This window comes from Pundamilia nyererei, unplaced genomic scaffold, assembly GCF_000239375.1.
Source record: "Pundamilia nyererei isolate P.nyererei 1_Seehausen unplaced genomic scaffold, PunNye1.0 scaffold00073, whole genome shotgun sequence".
In the NCBI taxonomy this organism is placed as follows: Eukaryota; Metazoa; Chordata; class Actinopteri; order Cichliformes; family Cichlidae; genus Pundamilia; species Pundamilia nyererei.
In genome coordinates, this window is record NW_005187474.1 from 2,628,765 (window position 1) to 2,647,714 (window position 18,950).

The window sequence follows — 18,950 nt, forward strand, 5'->3', positions numbered from 1 at the left end:
GTGCTTTGGAGACCTTTGCAAAGGATGATTACAACAATATTCATTTGGCTATTGATGACAGTCTTTTAAAGCATTCTCAATTTAGTTATTTTCTTAATAAACTCTATTACCTATTACAGCAAAGAAATATGAGATGACTGCATGTGCAGCAAACTCAAAGGAACCTCACGAATTTATTCAGCTGTGATCTTGAGTTAAAAGAGAAAAAATTATGATTATTTTATTCAGTGGGAAGAGGAATAAACATCAGAGAATAACGACACAGTTGCTTTTCTGTGGATGGTGAAATTTTGTTTTATCTCTCTTTCTCGAGATCCTACAAGGAAACAGAAATAAAAGTAAATTATACATAATATTTTGATAAAACGACTTAACATTGATTCAACATCGATCATCGATGCTTACCATTTTTTACTGACAATAACCAGAGGCATTAATATGACACCAGCAAGCAGGATGGCTGCAACAACGTACAGAAGATAATCTGGAAAGACAAAATATTCCATCTCGAAAACCCACTCAAAAATTGTTTTGATAATTTAAATTCATGTGAATCATACTACGATTAGCATAAAGAGTTTACAAATTTCAATTTACCTTGCAACCAAGCATAAGCATGATCTGATTCAAGGGTCTGAGGAGGTTTAGAGGGGCGAATGATTGTTTCTGAAGATGCCACTGAAATACAAATAAAAATAATTTACAATCTTTCCAGGAAAAATGATTGTTACATTTAAAAATGCCTGGTTAGAAAAAAAAAAGATACTCACTGAAGCGTGATCTATTGTGAAGCACGTCGTGAATCATGCTGCATGTAAGAAGATCGTCATTGTAGAGTCTTTTACATGTACAAGGATGGTGAAGCACTGTGCCTAAAGTAGCCACGAAGGCCCTTTTGCATTCAGCGTCTGCACCAAGGATGAGCTCTGGATCCATCTGGGTGAAGCATTCATCTCTTGGGAGGTCACTGTCAATGCACTGGGCTTCTTCAGGACTCCAACAATTGGCTTGAAAGTTTTCTAATAAGCCCCTGTTAATACAGAGAAAATGTGTGTTATGTGGAATGAGTGGGTGCTGCGATTTATAGATGTTTATGTGTTATGGTAGATTGTACATATTACTTCATGATCATTTCACATATATTTATGGAATTACATCAAAAATGGCAGCGGGAAAAGTGCACCAATCACACAGGTGGAATTTGGATTATAAAAGGCTGCAGTCTACGTGTAAAGTGGTTTCTGAAAAATTTTATTAGATAGTAATTGGAGATGTGATCTTAAAAAATGGCCATTTAAAAAAAAGAAACAGCATTGGATTTGATGGAACTATAACCTGAAAATCTAGGTTTCCATAATGAAATCAGCTTGAGAATGGACAAGTGAGGAGGGCATCCACTTGAAGAAGACACTGAACCACAAATTGCTCCTAATGGCTGGACCAGCACTTGGCACTCTCTATGAAAGCTCGCTGCCATGTATGTGTTAAAAGGACAAACAGGACAATGTAAAAAGGATTTCGGTTAGGAGTGCTACTGTGCACTAATGCGGCCCTATACTGGACTACCTCAGCTTGAGTTCTTCTTCATTGTTCACTTAAAGGTTGAGAATTCACATTTTGTTATTTCTGTGTCTGGCTCAGTGTTGGTAGTTACGTATTCAACTATCTGCAGACTTCTTCTTTTCTGTTACTAGCAGTGAGCTGGCATTATTTTAAAAAATGTTATTTTATACACTCATTTCCAGTATCACTCACTCGTTCACTTTTTAAGGCTGGAAAGGACTCTCGAATGATGAACGCTCTTTTTCCTGCTCCAATTTAGTGATTGTTAGTTTGTTGACTGAATCCCTTCCTTGCATTTTAAAGTGTTTGCCTTCCTGCTGCACAGCCTATACACAAGACACCTTTTTCCTCCTCCCCGCATGCCTCGCACAACCAATGTTCCTGCCAGCCTTTGTTGTTCCCTCCAGCAATCTCATCCGCCAGATGCTGCTCATACATTTCATCATTGTGCAAACAATGAATTTGCATCTGATTTGGTGGTTTCATCCCCGAGTGTGCATTTAATAATAATAGTATTTGTACAATAATCCTGAAAAAAACAACAACAAAAAAAACAAAAACATCTGAGGACAGAACAGCATACCTGCAGTTACTGTCCTCAGTGCACTGGTTAAGTACACGCTGACAGACCCGGATCTCATCTCCACAGGTGCCACTGTGCAATTCGGTTTTCATGCTCAGACAGCTCTGATCTGAAGCTTCACACTCGCACATGACCAGCATCTCTGCAACATTTTGGGGTACGTTCCTGTAGAACCGCAGAGTTTCCTGCTGACACCCTTCATCATTGCACTGGCCTGACTTACAGGCTTGGAGCATAGGTGCCAGGTACCTGTTGCAAACTGAATCGCTGAGACAAGCCCTAAATTGATCCAAACATGATCCAGCACCATCATATACTAAAAAACAAAGAGAGAGAAAGGTAGTGAATGGGTTTCACCAATTTTGACTCATCTTCACTAGATTTCATCTGAGATTAGCGTAATAAAATATAATTACCGTAGTTTAATAAAGTGCTTGACTGCCAATCCATTACTGCACTCCTCGTGAGCTGAACTGCTGTTCAAATAATCAACATGATTATCTCTCCCACCAACAAAGGCACATTAAAGATCCTCTTAACAGTCATTTTGTAGTGCAATAATTGTCCACCTTTGGCAAACAAAAACGTAATTTCACATATAAATGCTTATCGTAGAGACTTCTGAGAATACCACACCTGGCTTTTGGTGGCATTGTGTGGCCAGCACTTGTATAGAATCACAAAGCTCCTCCTCCCAGGCACACACGCACCCTGGCAGAGAAGGAAATTGGTGCAGTATTGTCTGGATGGTCATGTTACAGACCTCTGAGCCTTTTATTTGGCACCCTCCATCTTGAATGACAGAAACATAAGAGGAAGGTGAAAAAACAGGATTTTCCATAAGCGAGCAAGGTCTTGTTTGAGCAACAGGTGTTTTCTATGTGCCTGCTGCTCTGACAGTTTTCCTTGTGATGTCTGGTTATGTATCCCGATATAGGCTGGTATATCAAATTCAGTGTAATAATGGAGGATTTCGATGTCAAAACAGACATACTGTGTGCATTAAAGGCATCAGAAAAGTGATTTATTGTCACTTAATTTTGTTATGTACATTTTGCTTCGGGCTGTTTCCTCACTTATTACATTTTAGCCATTTTCCATCGAAGCAATTCAGTCGAACGGTCTCATTTGCTGACCTTCCTGAGGAAATGCAATCGCTTTACGTAATACTTATTTGTCTCAACCCTTGGTAATATTAACAATATAATGGAAATGTGTTTGTTTTTTTTTACCTTCACAGATGCCGTCATAAAATGCCTGTTCACGCTTGCATAAATCTGACATGCAGATTTTTACAGCAGCCAAACACTCAGAAGCCAGCGATGAAATCTGAGGAGCAATAATCACTGAAATACAAGCAGACTTTAAGAATTTATTTACTTTATCATTGGTTTTTATATGGATTTATTTCACGGAGATCATTTTTGTCTTGAGGTTTTATATGAAAAGGGACATTCAAAAATTAAATGTTAATGTCTCACATGACTAACTGTAGCTACGCTTTGACTATACATGTGGTACAAACTACAAGACATGAAACACTTCTAGTAATGCTAATTTTATAGCACAAAAAACATACAATAACACTAATCAACTTGTTTGTTTTTTCTATCAGAAATCTGTAATTTTATGGTAATTGTTCGGCTTAAACTCACCAAATATGACTGCAGCTTCCAGTCGTCTCAGTTGCATGATAGCTGTTGCAAAGCTTTGAGCAGACAAATGAAGCTCTCACCAGCAGCTGATGTGTCCCTCTTGTTGGTGTCAGCATTTAAGCTGGGATACACCACCCGCTGTCAGGAGGATGTAACACATTTACTGGAGGCTGTACCCTGCACCAGAATAAAAATGACAAATGCAATGAAACAGAGCTGCAACACAAAAGGGAAAAAAATTAGTGCATATAGTATTTTAAAATTGTCCTTATTATATTTTGTGGGCTTAAGTAATAATATTATCTCTTAGGAGTAGTGCGATATTACTTCAGAGATAGGAAATAAAAAACAGTTGATCCCTGGTCTGATCTGCTGATTTAAATTTGTGTCAGATTGTTTTCACTTGATTTCTTTTTCCAACAATAACTAAGAGGAAAGTAAACATATTTAAGCAGCACATTTCAGACAAAATGCATTTGGATGTGCTCTAAATAATCAAAAAACAAACAAACAAGCAAACCAAAGACTTTTTTATTATTTAATATTTTAATGGCTTGAGGCTTCAACATTGCAACGTTGCTCAAGTTCTTGGGAGACCAATCCATGACTGAAGTGTTGCACTGTGTCTTTTCCTGCCAGGTATGATTTTACTGCTGTTGCCAGTCGACATGCCCTTAAATACTGAAGATGATTTGAACCAAAGACCAAAACAAAGATACACTACACTGTCAAAATTAATCCCTTACCCATCCAAATAGCTGAATTCAGGTATTCCAATCACTTTAATGACGAAAGGTGTATAAACTCAAACATCTGTGTCCCTTCTCCAAACATTTGTGAAAGAATGGGTCGCTCTGCAACAAGTGCAGCCCTGGAATTTCCTCGCTAAATATTCCACAGTCAGTGGAACCTTGTGGAAAGCCTTCCCAGAAGAGTTGAAGGTGTTTTATTACATTTTATTATATTTTATATGGATTTAGAATGGGCTGTCATTTAAGTTCACATGTGTGTGAAGGAAGGAGTGTGAATACTTTTAGGAATATGGCATAATTTCTTAGAGCTACCACTTCTTCTTTTATCCTCTGCTTTTGTTCTGCCTTCATCCTCAAATTTTTTAAGGACAAATTGCACACCATGCCAAATTTTAAGCTAATAGCATTTTGATCATTTCTTTGTTGGAGAAAAAAAACCGATTTTATGGCTGTCAAACTGTGTCATTTTGCCATTTTTCATATATTCAACTAAAGGCAATGGGACAAACTATATAGTTTTTCAATAGACCAGTGACAAAGTACAATAATACAAGAAAAATGTAAAATATTTAAAAGAGTTTATTCAATAAGTTGTTCTGTTACGAATCAACACAACACTGCCTTAGGTACCAAAAAGCATATGTATATGTATACATGTGTTTACTGATAAACAAACAGTATTCACCCTCAGCTGTAAATAATGTTACAGCACAGTCATTTACAAGATGGATGGCTTTGCTAACAACTCCACCCAATTCGAAGTCAGCAACCTTCTCTTTTTAGCTCATTTCTGCTGCTCCCTAGTGGCTAGAAGTCAACAGTGATTAACTCTCATAAAGCCTCCAATCAAGATAATTTATTTATCAAGCAAAAAAAAAAAAAAAAGTCAACAAATACTGATCAAAGTGTTGCACAATGAAGTATGAAACATTGGAAGGCAAAAAGGCTTAAAGTGCACTGGAAAAAGTTACAACATACATTATATATATTTTTTAAAAAGTGATGCAAAAAGACGAGACTTTAATTCAACAGCTTCATGTCTATTCAGAAGTTGTTAAAGGCAATTGTATGCACTGTTTTACCCTTAACAGCATTCAAGACCTGGGCTGAGAAGTGTTTTCTAAATACTTTATGTGGGGATGCAAACATTTCACATTTAGTTCAAAATGAAGAAATTCTTGTGAAAAACGTCCCACATGTGTCATTGTTGTGCCGTAGTCGTGGTTTAAAGTCTATAAAATTTTAACATAATTAGTAAATCAAATCTATGCTCACAAACAATTTCCCCACATTAAACACATCAAGCTGAACTGAGCAATCAAACCTAGATTAATTACAATCATGCTGCCCTGGCAGGGATTGTTTTCCTCTCTGTTTCCTGTTATTGGTTTTATTTCTGTCATTCTTTCATATTATGCCTTTTTCCAGATTGCCTTTTTAGTTTCCACGTCCTCCTTGTTTATTCATTTTTGTCCTTTGCATCCAAACTATAGCACTTTGACTCAAGGATTTTCTCTACTGCTGATTACACTGAAGATTAATATTTGCTTTGTGTTTCTGAATGCAAACGTTGTTGTGCTGTATGTTTGACGATGTGGATTCTCTGAGTTTCCAGTGTGCTGCAGTGTACAGTTGTAAATATCTTTGCAAATACTCTTTAAAGAAATTTTCTGCTTTTATCTTCTTCCAGTAATGTGCAAGTAGCTAAAATGAATGGCTTCAGCCGCTTACTCATGTTCACTGGGTGAGGGGTTCTCAAGAAAGATGGAAGCTACTCTTGAAGGGACATCGGTTTAATCAGGGTGCTCTCTGCATAAAGAGTTGTGTGCATGTCTTTGTGTTCTGCACAACCATTACTCTGATCCACTTCACCCTAGGCAAATGCTGCGGTTTTAAGGAAGTCATATCTGATGCTGTTTGGATGAGAGGTCTGACAAAAAGTCAGCGCTGCTTGCGAAAAGGGTTAACCATATGTGTATTTGTGTGTGTAGACTTCATTCACTGACATAAAATCAAACTCGCAAGCAACTAATAAAAATAGCCCTGCACATTAGCGTTAACATTTCGGAACACATACAAACAGTTGTGCACAGTTTAGGGAACCCTTTTTAAAAATGATGTGGGCATTAACTGTGCTTCTCAGGCTGACACACGGGGCAAGCTGCAGCAATTGTCTTTAAATGCTAGTGTCATGCATATAAAATCATTTAAGATATCACCAAATACTATATGCCCGACTGACTGCTGTTCTAAACCAATGCTGTTGAACCACCACAGCAAAGTGTTGACAATCCATATTCAGCTGCTACGAATGACTGCAATTACTGAGTCAGGCTGCAAGTTGCTCATCTGAATGAAGCACGTTTGAAATGGGAAATTCACTGTTGTGGTTAGAAATGGGAGAAAGACTTCATACACGCGGTCTCTGCAGCAGCAAGTAATTTTTGGTGGGGAACATAAAAAAGCATGTTTGTAATTGCCTCATTTTCACCACTGAGATGCCCTTGATCAAAGCCTTTGACCTCCCAGATGCTCTATCAGAGATGCTCAAAGGCAACTTCTAAGTGTGTCATCAAGTACGAGTAGGCCAATCCTGCAAAAGAAACAATGATGTATATGGAAGAAGAAGAAAAACACTACGCATTGTAGCTGTCAGTACAATCATTTCTTATCAAGAAAAGGTCAAAACATTGATACCAAGAGTTCTGGAGAAGAAAAATATCCTGATGAATCAGAGATCAAGATTTGGATTGTTTCCTGATACTGATACATAAATCTATTACAACAAATATTTACTTACACTTTAAATAAAAAATGTAAAATTATTTTACAAAATACATTTTTCAGCGTATCAAATTCAAAATCGAATTCAAATCAAATTCAAATTTTATTCGTCACACACACAACCATGCACAGTATGACATGAGGTGAAATGCTTGTAGCTGTGCAATGCAATGCCTGACCATTAAATGACAGTGGTTTTACAGTATTTACATGTTATTACAAAATTTACAGATTTAACTTAGAAATTTACAGTAAAAATGTGCAAATAGCAGAAAGAGTTTATAAATTATAGGAAGTGTGCATGAAGAAAAACCAGAGTGCGTGTGGTGATGTGATGTGTGTGGGAGAGTCCAGTCCTACACCTGGTTCAGGCCCCGAATAGCCTGGGGGAAGAAGCTCCTCCTCATTCTCTCTGTTTTGGCCTTAAGGGAGCGGAAGCGCTTCCCAGACCTCAACAGTGAGAAGAGTCCATTGTTGGGATGGGAGAGGTCCATCATAATCTTCCTAGCTTTGGACTTGCACCGCTTGGTGTAGATGGACAGCAGGTCAGGGAGCTCTGATTGAATGATGCGTTCGGCCGAGCGCACCACCCTTTGCAGATCTCGTCTGTCCTGCTTGGTGCTGTTCCCAAACCAGGTGCAGATGTTTGCCGTCAGGACGCTCTCGATGGTGCAGGAGTAGAAGTTCTTGAGCACCTTCAGTGGCAGATGGAAGTCTCTAAGTCTTCTGAGGAAGAAGAGACGCTGACGGGCTTTCTTAACCAGGGTATTGATGTGACAGGACCATGACAGGTCCTGAGTGATGTGGACACCCAGGTATCGGAAACTGTCCACTCTCTCCACTGGCGTGCCACTGATGATGAGGGGTTTGTAATTCCTCGCCTGCTTTGTAGTGAAGTCCACGATCAGCTCCTTAGTCTTGCTGATGTTTAGGAGGAGGTTATTCTCCTGGCACCAGGTCTCCAGGTTCCTAATCTCCTCCAGGTAGGCCGTCTCGATGTTGTCGGAGATCAAGCCAACAACAACAGTGTCGTCAGCAAACTTGACAATGTTGGTGGTGTCTGATGTGGCTACACAGTCATAAGTGTACAGTGAGTACAGCAGGGGGCTTAAAACACAGCCCTGAGGTGCTCCAGTGCTGAGTGAGATGGAGGGGGAGACTTGTTTTCCCACCCTCACTGATTGGGGTTTGTCTGTGAGGAAGTTGAGGACCTACTGACGCAGTGATAGTTTTTTCATCTGTGCAAACCGTTTCAAATCTTGCCATAATTCACTTTTTTCTGACCCTGTAATAATTTAAAACAGCAGATAATTAAGTAATAACAGATAATCAGCAAAATATGTGGGCAACACAGTTATTATTCATACATGCTTGCAGACTACTGCAACAAAAGAAAATGGAAAGCACATGCCGGACATGTTTCTTGTTTTTACATTTAGCATCAGTATAAAAAACAACCCACCATAGAGTCGCCTGTAAAAGTGACTGTGAGCAGCTCTTACCCACAGCCGAAAAATTCAACCACAATGATTATTTTGTAACGTATATTTTGCTGGAAAATGTCCGCTTTGCTGATGCTATCCAAATACAAACCTGGAGTGTTTCAAATGAAAGAAACAGGCTTCACATTGCGGTCCCGTTCATGCAGGGGTCACATTGAATATTCTGTACTTTGATGAATTGAGCTGGCTTCATTAACATACTCAGTGCACAGGAACATACATTTCTGGGCATTTACACTGAGGACTTGAGATGAACATGTGACCGACTGCACCTATAAAGCTTCAAATCCCTTAAACCAGTTATATCAAAGGTGATGCTACTACTTAATTAGACGTAATTAGACAAACCAAAACAAAAATACATACAAAATTTACAGAAACTACACATGAAAGAGAGATATAAAACACTGAACATTACAAACCGTGTCTTTCATAATTAATCAACATTTTCTTGCATAACAGAAGAGAGAAAGTCTGTCCTTTTCAAATCAACCAAACAGAAAACATTAAATACAATTCTTTTCCCTTTAAATGTCATCCAAAAATAATGAGATCTGCACATTATCACATGTCTAACTTAAAGATCAACGTGTCCTTCAGGTGCCCCAGCTGGAATATAAGACGACTACACCATCTGATCTGATATGCGTGACACATTGTCCACATTGTGAACTTGAGTGGAGAGGGATTTTCGACTGTCTGTACGCGTTCTGGTCCTTATCCTCCTTGTTTCATTTTCATGCTGGCCACAAAAATGACAAGAAAAGGCTGATTTGAACTCCTCGCGGAACTTCCCTTAAGAAAAAAACGACAACAAAATCTTTGTAAAGTCCACCTTCTTTAAAAACCATCTACAAGCTTGCATTAAAAATAGCTTAAATTTTTTGTAAAATCATTCTAAGAGCTTTTTTTTCATAAATGCATGAATTAAAAACTTGCTGCTTTCTCAGAATTAACTTCTGTTTTCAGGTTATTAGCAGATAAAGCTGTGAATTGTGTTGTTGTTGCCAGTTTGTTCACTAGAGGGCAGTAATGAATCCTTAGAGGAGAGTTCAAAACTTACCACTTAGGAAATTGTAGATGATTGGATTTGCAGCACTGTTGGCATATATGAGCCAGTGTGAGAAAGTAAACCACGCATACACTGTCTCTCTGTCGTTTGTCTTCTTAAATGTCCCAAAGACTCTGGAGGTAAAAAAATGATATCATTTTATTCATTCTTTTCTTTTTGCATGCATTTTAATCACAAACCTGTCAGGGGGAAAAACTATACAAAATATGGCTTATAGTAAGCTCTACTGTAGATCCGGGATGCAGCAGAGCTTCCATGAGAGATTATTACCTTTTCATGACATTGAGCACACTGATTGGCAGGTAGCACAGGGCGAAAACAAAGAGCACCACCATCAGCATGCGAGCTGTCTTCCTCCGGGCTCTGACTTGTTTGATCTCAGCACAAACCGTGCTGGTTCTAACCCTCACCGACTCCCCCGGTCCTGGAGTTGGAGCTGAGCATTTGATAGACTTCCACTTCCTCTGCAGCACTGATGTGCTTCCAGGAATCTGTTGAATGAATACATTAAAGTGGATACACGCGCACATCAGACCCTGGAAGCCCATTGGGAAATTTATATTTATAGCAAATGACGGAATGCGCACCTGTTGACACCACAGCTTGTGACAAATCTGAATGTATGCCAAGACCATGAGACACAGTGGAGCGAAGTATGTGACAATGAAGAAACAGGTGTGGTACACCTTTGGGTAGATCTCAGCTGTTGAAGGATTTAAAAGGAAACACTTAACAATATTGTAGAGAAAACATGAGTAGTTACTTAGTAGTTAAAGACTAAAAAGCAGATAATGATGAGCGTCTAGAGAACAAACACATCCACTGACCACTTTTTCATGAGCGGCTTATTATTAACTGAACCTTCTGCTGAGTGGCACAAACTAATGACTTAATGATTGAGAGCGGGTAAAGTTTAATGCTTTTTTTATATACTACATGTTCTGCAAAACTACTCATAAAATTCCAAATTCAGGAGATTCCACAAATATAGTCAGTTTCCCCTTTAAGTTTCCCCCAGTTTACCATGTGGCTGGTATATTTGTTTCCTGAAAAGCCTGATAACTTTCACCTTGGGGCCATTTGCCAGTGCAGACATCCAGCAAACATCCACTTTTTTGCCAAGCAGACCTGCCTCTTAGTCAGCCAAATAGCTGCTTTCAAAACAAGAATCTTCAGCGTCCAAACCCAAAGGTGGCACAATAAGTAAGGGGTTCAACTTCTTGCTCATAATTATTCTTCTGTTGACAGAGAACTGTGAATTCATGCCACAATATCAGACAACCTGAACTGTGGTGCATACCACTGTGTCATCCTGCCATCTTGCATCAGCGCACGGAAGAATTCCTCAGTCATATTTATCATTTTATCTTGTTTTTTAACTACTTTGATAACTTTTTAGAATGAAAATGAAGTTGAGGGGTTGCCGTGTTGACATGCTACAGGAAATCAAGTTTTGCACAAACGTTTCAAGAAAAAACAGCATCTGTGAAAGGTTGTTGGAGTGCTGCTGAAGGCGACGAAATTAGAGGTGAGTTAGGCCAAATGCAAATTTGATAAGGCTGTTGATTGTTTTCATGGGCGGAGTCTCTGAACTTTGTGTTCCGTCCTTGTATAGTTCTTCGATCAGAGTCATTCATGAGATACTGACTGATTGCCATTTAAATATCTAGTCATTACTGATTAATTTACCTCTCATCAACTTCTGACATTTTTGTTTACTTTATGTAACAAAAAACACAATTTTCCTCTTATTACTGCTCTGCCTGTCAGTCTTGCACTGCACACTTTCAATGATGACTGCAAGCTTATTAAAGAAAGCAATCTACGTTTCAAAGGTAGTCATTAAAGGTACCCATCATTACTGTAATATAATGAATGTGAGTAGATGGAAAGCTTCCTCTCTTTGTAAGGTTTTCCTCTTTTGACTTCTTCAATCACAGAGGCACCCTGAGCGACTTCATCTGAGCAAAGCAAAATCCACCCATCCCGCTTAGGTGCTCACACTTTATGGAAAAAAAGTGGTATGACACATGATCAACCCATCTATACGGGGGGGTGGAAAAGCCCAATAAATGTCACTGCAGTTGTTGTTTAAGTAATTTAGTGAGTCATTCAGTTGAAGTTGAAACTGTGCTTCTAGCAGCGAGGGAGACATATATTTTCATAATGCGTTCATTTAGCTTGTGAACTGTGAAAACTAACCTCCCCAGTGCTCATCACACACCGTGAACAGACTGGTCTTATTTGTGAGTTCAGGCAGCAGGCTGCTACACTCCATCACGATGGCCTGGGGGATCATGATGATACACGACACAACCCAGATGACAACAATACTCTTGCGCGCCCTCTTGGCTGTACTCTTGAACAACAGTGGGTGACAGATCGCATACCAACGGTCCTGGGCGATGCAGCTCAGCGTTAGGACTGATACAGAAACAGAGATGGTCTGCGAAGAATGAAATAAAACTTTTAACTAGATACACAAAGATGTTCACCATTTAATATTGATACAGTTTGCAGTTGTTACAGAAAATACTAAATGCTCATGAGGAAAATAATTTCAGAACATGCATTTGTAGACTTGAATCATAGATTGGCAAACACTGATGCATGGGACACCTCCTATGCTGGAGATGCTCTTATCTCTGTGTTGCAGACGAGTCTGTTCACTTCAGAGCAGCGGCACAAATTTCACGTGCAGGTTTAAAAGCAGTGGGTGGTCAATTTTTCTTGGAAACAAAAGGCGGAGATTCCTTGTTTTTGTAAAGGGTTAGCTTATGATGCCAGGCACATTAAAATAAATCTCGCTGCCTAATTTAAAATGTTCATTTAAACGATCTTAAAAAAGAAAGGAAAGATTGCACCTTAGGCAGAGCAGGGCACATCCTCATTGCCCTTCAACTGACAGAAAGTCAATTGTTCATTGAGTTTGGATGTTTTTGAGTTTGGATGCATCCTGGATGGTTACAGGTTAAGTATGCTGAATATGAAACATATGTAAACACTGAAACCAGTGAGAGAAACCTTGAGGGAAGTGAATCATTGTTTGCAAGACAACAGGAACCGTCTGTGACATTTAAATGCTTTGAAATGTATATTTTAAAAAGACGTTCCCACACACACAAAACAACCTGCTGCATTTAGGCCAAAACAGCATTTCCACCACACTGCTCATTGTAAATTGCAATGATCATTTTTCACTTGCTTGCACATTACACTGGAGAATCATGGATGGGTTTAATCCGGACACCAGCTGCAAGCTGAAATATGGACCCCCTTTTTAAAATATTATACAATGTGCTGCATTTGGCTTCTGTTGCACCCTGCTGTGAACCTATTCAAGGTATTATAGACCCCCAGCATACAATGTAGAACAGTAGAATAGGAATCATACCAAAATGTTACATAAAATGAATCACCAAAGGGGAATTAGAGTTGATGCTCCTGGATTTAAAAAGAAAGCAGCGGGAGATGGCCCTCAAGCAAATACTGCAGCGCCAGTTTATGATACAAAGCTCAACAGTAAACGGGGTGAATGTCACTATGAAAACCTTCAAAGAGATTGCTAATTAAAAGCCATGAGGTGCAGCATGTTTGCTAAACTAGCTCCTGACACACAAGAATTCACATTATGTTAGAATTTCTTTGCTTTACAGCTGCATCCCTGCAGAACATATAGTCAAAGCCGTGCCACCATGAGGCTAGAATTGACTTTGCTGTGCATAAACAATATAATATAACACAGTCTGTTAAGAGTATGAGACATATAATCTGTGCAGAGTAGTTTGGGACTTTGGTACATGCTCTCGATACATATCATTGTGATCAACAATATTAAATAAGATTGTCTTTTTTGCATACATATTGCCAGAGTGGTGCTAAAGCAGTGTTGCCTGAGGCATTAAATCACTTTAGAGTAACATCAAAGGTCTCACTCAGTGCACATCCTGGGGGATATGAAAAAGAGTTTTGTTTTTTTTTTACCCTCATGAATACCATGAAGAAAAATGGTAGAATAATAGAAATGTAGGTCTTGGCTTGCATCCACAGACCTTGTGAATTGTTTCTGAAAAGGTCAAAGATTCCAATATCCTGTTTGAAAAGCAGATGTCAGGGTTCAAGGCTTACCTGCAGATAAGGGACAATTTTGCACAGAGTGTTTCCAAAGAACCACGTCTCTGTGATGTCCACCACAAGACTCGCAGGCAGGCAGATGATGGTGACCAGCACATCAGCCAGGGAAAGATTCACTATGAAATAGTTTGTCACGGTGCGCATGTGACGGTTCTTCCATACTGCAAAACAAACTGAAAGTGATGCACAATCAAGGGTTGTCCAAAGAAAGGCAAACATTTATCACATCAGTGCATGTGAAATCTATTTGAGCCACCAGTGTCTTGATACTTTGTGTATGCTATCATACACAGAGTCTGAACTAAAATTTAACTGCAGCATTGTTTCATTTGACTAAATCAGGAAATAATTATAAAACTTTCAGACATTAAAAGACAAAAAAAGCTCATGTACAGTATTGTGCAAAAATCTTGAGTCTCCGGTTTACTTGAGCCTTTCTTAAAATTTTGCCAGGAAAACAGCTGCAGTGATTTATTTAGTCATGTACAAAACATACATGGAATTACAGAATTCAAGGCAAAACACAGTTTGTACAATTCTAACAAGCTTTAAAGTGAATATTTGGTCACCTTTATCCTTTTACATGGCTGTAGACACTCATTGTTGTGCCTCTCTCCTGACCTCCTCCGTACATGTTGACAACAATTTCAGTTAAAAAAATTCAGGTTTGGATTACTCCGTAAGACCTGTTGCCACTGACTTTCAGTTTAGTTCTTACGTAAACTGGCATAGCATAGCCTTTTCTCCCTGTTTCTCCCTCTTAATCTCTGTGGAGATTGAGATGATGGACTCATATACGTACCTGGGTGTTCAACTGACTAATAAATTGGACCGGACTAACAAGAGAAATGCAATCTTGGAAAGGACAGAGCAGGCTGTATCTGCTACAGAGACTTAGGTCTTTTGGATTGCAAGAAGAGTTCCTGAACTCCTCCTATGACTCAGTGGTGGAATCTGACATCTTTTTTGTGTGTGTATGGTCTGCTGGGGCAGCAGTATGTCTTCTGGGGATAATAAAAACTGAACAGGCTGTTCAAGAAGACCAGCTCTGTTTTGGGACACCCTCCTGACCAGATGGAAGTATGGTGGTTAAACTGTCATCCCTTCTAGAGAACACATCCAATCTCATGCAGGTCGCTCTGACAGCACTGAGCATCTCCTTCAGTGACAGGTTGCTGCACCCACGGCGTGCCAAGCTGTTTTTCCTTCCATCTGCTGTCAGAGTCAACAGCAGTAAATGTATGACAGCAGTAATTGTACACATATGAACACACACATGCACACTCTGTGGTCTGTACATATTTCAAAGTTCAACACTCAATGCCTGCTATGCCACTATGAAGTATCCTGGTTTGCTGCTAGGCATCTAATCTTCTTCCACCTTATATTGTTTACATTTTCTTTTATTGCTTCCGTATAGCATTATCAGTTGTGCTGCATCTATTTATTTCTGCCACGTCCACTTTGCTTTTTTAATAATGTGAATTTTCCTACCTGTTGGACTAATAAAAAGGGTATTTTATCTCATCTATCTTATCTTAAAAATGGCTTCTTGTCTCCCTGAGTCACAAAGTGAAGGTCTACAGTCTTTGACTACACATGTTTATTCCGTATGCAAAGCACCAATTTAAAACACTATAGAACACTTTTGCTTGCTTGTTAACCTGAAAACACTTCACTTCTTGAAAGCTCTTGTTTGAAGAACTCTGAAAGTTCAAGTTCATTATTTAGCATGTTAGCACTCCTCTTTCTGTCATACCCATTGCACAAAAAGTAAACAGTAAGTGACACGTAGAATGTGCCCAAGTGGAGTGAATAACCAAAACCAAAAACGTAGCAAAATTAGACTTCAGTAAACAGTAGAAGGGCCAGATGTATCCATTGGGTCCTGTGTCATGTCTTTACTGGATTTCTTCATATTTATTAAGGACACGACTTTCAGATACTGCTCATCTGCTGTAGATATTATTTTAGGTTTGCTATTTCTTCTTTTGTTCTATTTGGGAATCACCATGTTGGTGCAAAAACGCTATTTTCTCTTATCTCTGGGATTATTCATAGACTCCACTTAATAGAGTTGCAGTAGGCACGTTTTTTCATGCTTGAATGATTCAATTGTTTGTTTGTTTTGGCTTAACAACCAAAAAAACCCATTCCTCTAATAAAGGCCATGTAGAGGCAAAACCTACATTTGAAGCCACTGAGGTGTTCGTTGGTGACGCGATGCCAATGTTATGCATGAAACTTCAGTCCAGTAACTCCAGCCGTACTTATTGTGTCTTGTCCCATCTTTAATGCACTTCCATCAGTAGTTGTTGAACAGTTCTCTTTATCCAACGTCATTTATCACAACAACGCAGCGGTCACAAACTGTTTGCTTCTTTCGACCAATAACACCTGGCGCTAATTACATGTTTCTACAAAAGGTGACCTCTGGCGGCACACATAAGGTAACAACACAAAAAATGACTCCTACAGGTCAGGTTCAAGGACTGGACTGAAAATCAGTGAAAAGCGGTCCAAATGAGAAAAAAAAAGTCTAAAGAGCTGTCCTGTAAGAAACTAAAAAATTAAAAATTAAAAGAAAGTACCTTTGAAAGTAAAATATAAAGAAATGTGGGGTGGCTCAAGATATTTGCACAGTACTGTGGGTTCAAACATTGCCTTTTTTGTTTTCTTCATGCACAGCTGAAATCAGTGGTGTCACATGTCAAGGTAATAAAATTCATTCTCTCTTCTTTTCATGCCACATTAGTGCATAGTGCATAGTCACAGTATATTCTGTGTATCTGGGAGGCAGCTGTTGCTTCTGAAATAGCTTTTAGTATTCATTCCTGTGCAGGGAAATTATAACCTAGAAAATGAAAAGATTTGGAAGATTGGTAGAGAAAAAAATAATATCTCTGAAGTGGAAGAAATGCATTTTTTGTCACAAAATATATTTTTCCAGAAGGAAAGAAAACAAACAAAAACAAATTAGACAGCACTCCCGAAAGTAACAGTTTGAATCAGGGAATGCAAAGCACACATTTGCCAAAGGTTGTCTTACTCCTTTAATGATTCAAGGTGAGAGGCTTTCAAATGCAAATGAAGCTTTAATGTACACTTTTTTTAAACTTTAAAAGTCATTTCCCAAATGGATTGTGATTTATTCGACAACACGGTGACTGACAAATACGCAAAAAAACTCCCGCTGTAGCTTTGCCTTCCCTCATTTCATGTGCTTCCGTTCCAACATTTTGTTTCTAGCGAGGATAAGAATTATAGGTTAGATGGTATTGCCGCAGAGAATTGATTCACTCCAAGAAGAGCTCCTGGAAAAAGGCTGAGAAGAAAATGCAACACTGCACAGCTAAAAACAATAGAGCGGAAAATTACCTCAAAGACAGAGACCAGGGTGGACGTCAGGTACAATCTACTATCTTTTAGTGACAGTATGTATCAGATTTATACCCCTACATGTTTCATAATATACACCAATGGGCCAAGACATTATATCCACTCACGGATGAAATGGATGATGCTAAGATTTAGGATTTATGTGGACCAACTTTTGGAAAGACCACATGATGAAGGTTTTGATGACTGGCTTGGATCATTTCCAAATCACAGAGGTTTGCAGGGGTTTTCTGGTCAGCAACAGTGACTGCTGACCAACAACAAGGTGTTGGTGGATCTGCTAGATAAAAAATATGTTCAGAGGAACCTCCGTCTCACAACTTGAAGGACTTAAATGATCTGTTGCTAACATCTTGTTGCCAGATAGCATAGGGCAACTTCAGAGGGATGGCACACTGGCCTTTTTCGCAGCAGACATTTTCAGTTGTCATAGCAGGAAAAGCACAGGTGCTGGTGTTAGTGATAACACATGACAAGCAAAATGTAGCAAACCGCTGAATTTACTTAATATGCATATGCTTTTTTCCGCTCTGACATGAAGATGTTACAGAAGCTTGTAATTTTGCATCAGAATGACCCTACAGGAGATGAGCAAAGTCTTCACTAGGCTTGGATTCACTTTAGAATGAATAAGAAACAGAAATTCCTCTTAGTACACTTTTCCATTAGCTCACACAAGTAAACATACCATAAATAATGAAAAAGAAAAAAGTTTTCCCCTCCTTAACAGCTGGAAACTTCCAATCAAAATCTCAATGCATACCCATGCAGATCAGACTGCAGCTTTCTGGCTCTTCAGTTTGCTCCTCAATCCATTCAGTACCCTGTAGCTTCAATTATGACTGCGGTAAGATATGTGTATAAAGAGGGCTCATATATTTACTTTTGCCTCAGGCCTGTATATGTGCTGTGATGGTGCAGACCTGGGGTGGATTATATAAGGAGGATAAAAGGTCTAGACTGTAACTGAACTACACACAACATCAAAGAGAAGATACAGTCAACTTAAATTATCTTCTTGTGCATATCTGATCAGTGCTTTGAATATGAAAAGTTGCTACAATGCTGTGAATAAATCAGAGGATCTAGAATAGAGTAATACTGACGTCAACACACGCATTTGGTTTGACTGAATTAGTGTTTGATCTTTTTGCAGTGAAACACGCTGTTCAAATATAAACTAATATTCTCCTCCTTGCCCTTTGTTGTATTGTATGTTAACATGCAGTGTGAGCTACTGTTGGAGCATTCATATCTTTTCTGCTGAGGGAAAGTTGTCTGTACGCTGCTTTTCTTTCTAATGCCTGCATCACTGACGACCATTGCATCACTGCAAAAAGTTAGACATTCAAACCAGAGAGAGGCCTTTCTCTGCGGAGTCTGCATGTTCTCCACGTGCTAGCAGGAGATTCCTGTAGGAACTCTGGTTGCTCTCACTGTCAAAATCATGATAGGTAAACTCTCCTTCAAGCTCCTAGCCTGTTTGGCGCCCTGGGCGAACACTCC

At 39.0% G+C, this 18,950-nt stretch overlaps 1 protein-coding gene across 1 annotated transcript in view; it reads right to left on the reverse strand.

The window, feature by feature from the left end:
• Window positions 1-295: 295 nt before the first annotated feature.
• Window positions 296-18,950, reverse strand: part of LOC102199474 (orexin receptor type 2-like) — a 40,771-nt gene continuing 22,116 nt past the window's right edge. Inside the window, exons 2-13 of the mRNA XM_005737203.1 lie at window positions 14,040-14,218; window positions 12,114-12,357; window positions 10,499-10,614; window positions 10,182-10,402; window positions 9,903-10,024; window positions 9,471-9,634; window positions 8,164-8,548; window positions 2,147-2,462; window positions 846-1,030; window positions 598-678; window positions 420-484; window positions 296-316 (exon numbers count right to left, since the gene is read on the reverse strand). Coding sequence (XP_005737260.1) covers window positions 296-316; window positions 420-484; window positions 598-678; window positions 846-1,030; window positions 2,147-2,462; window positions 8,164-8,548; window positions 9,471-9,634; window positions 9,903-10,024; window positions 10,182-10,402; window positions 10,499-10,614; window positions 12,114-12,357; window positions 14,040-14,218 — 2,099 coding nt within the window. The remainder of the gene's footprint in view (window positions 317-419; window positions 485-597; window positions 679-845; window positions 1,031-2,146; window positions 2,463-8,163; window positions 8,549-9,470; window positions 9,635-9,902; window positions 10,025-10,181; window positions 10,403-10,498; window positions 10,615-12,113; window positions 12,358-14,039; window positions 14,219-18,950) is intronic.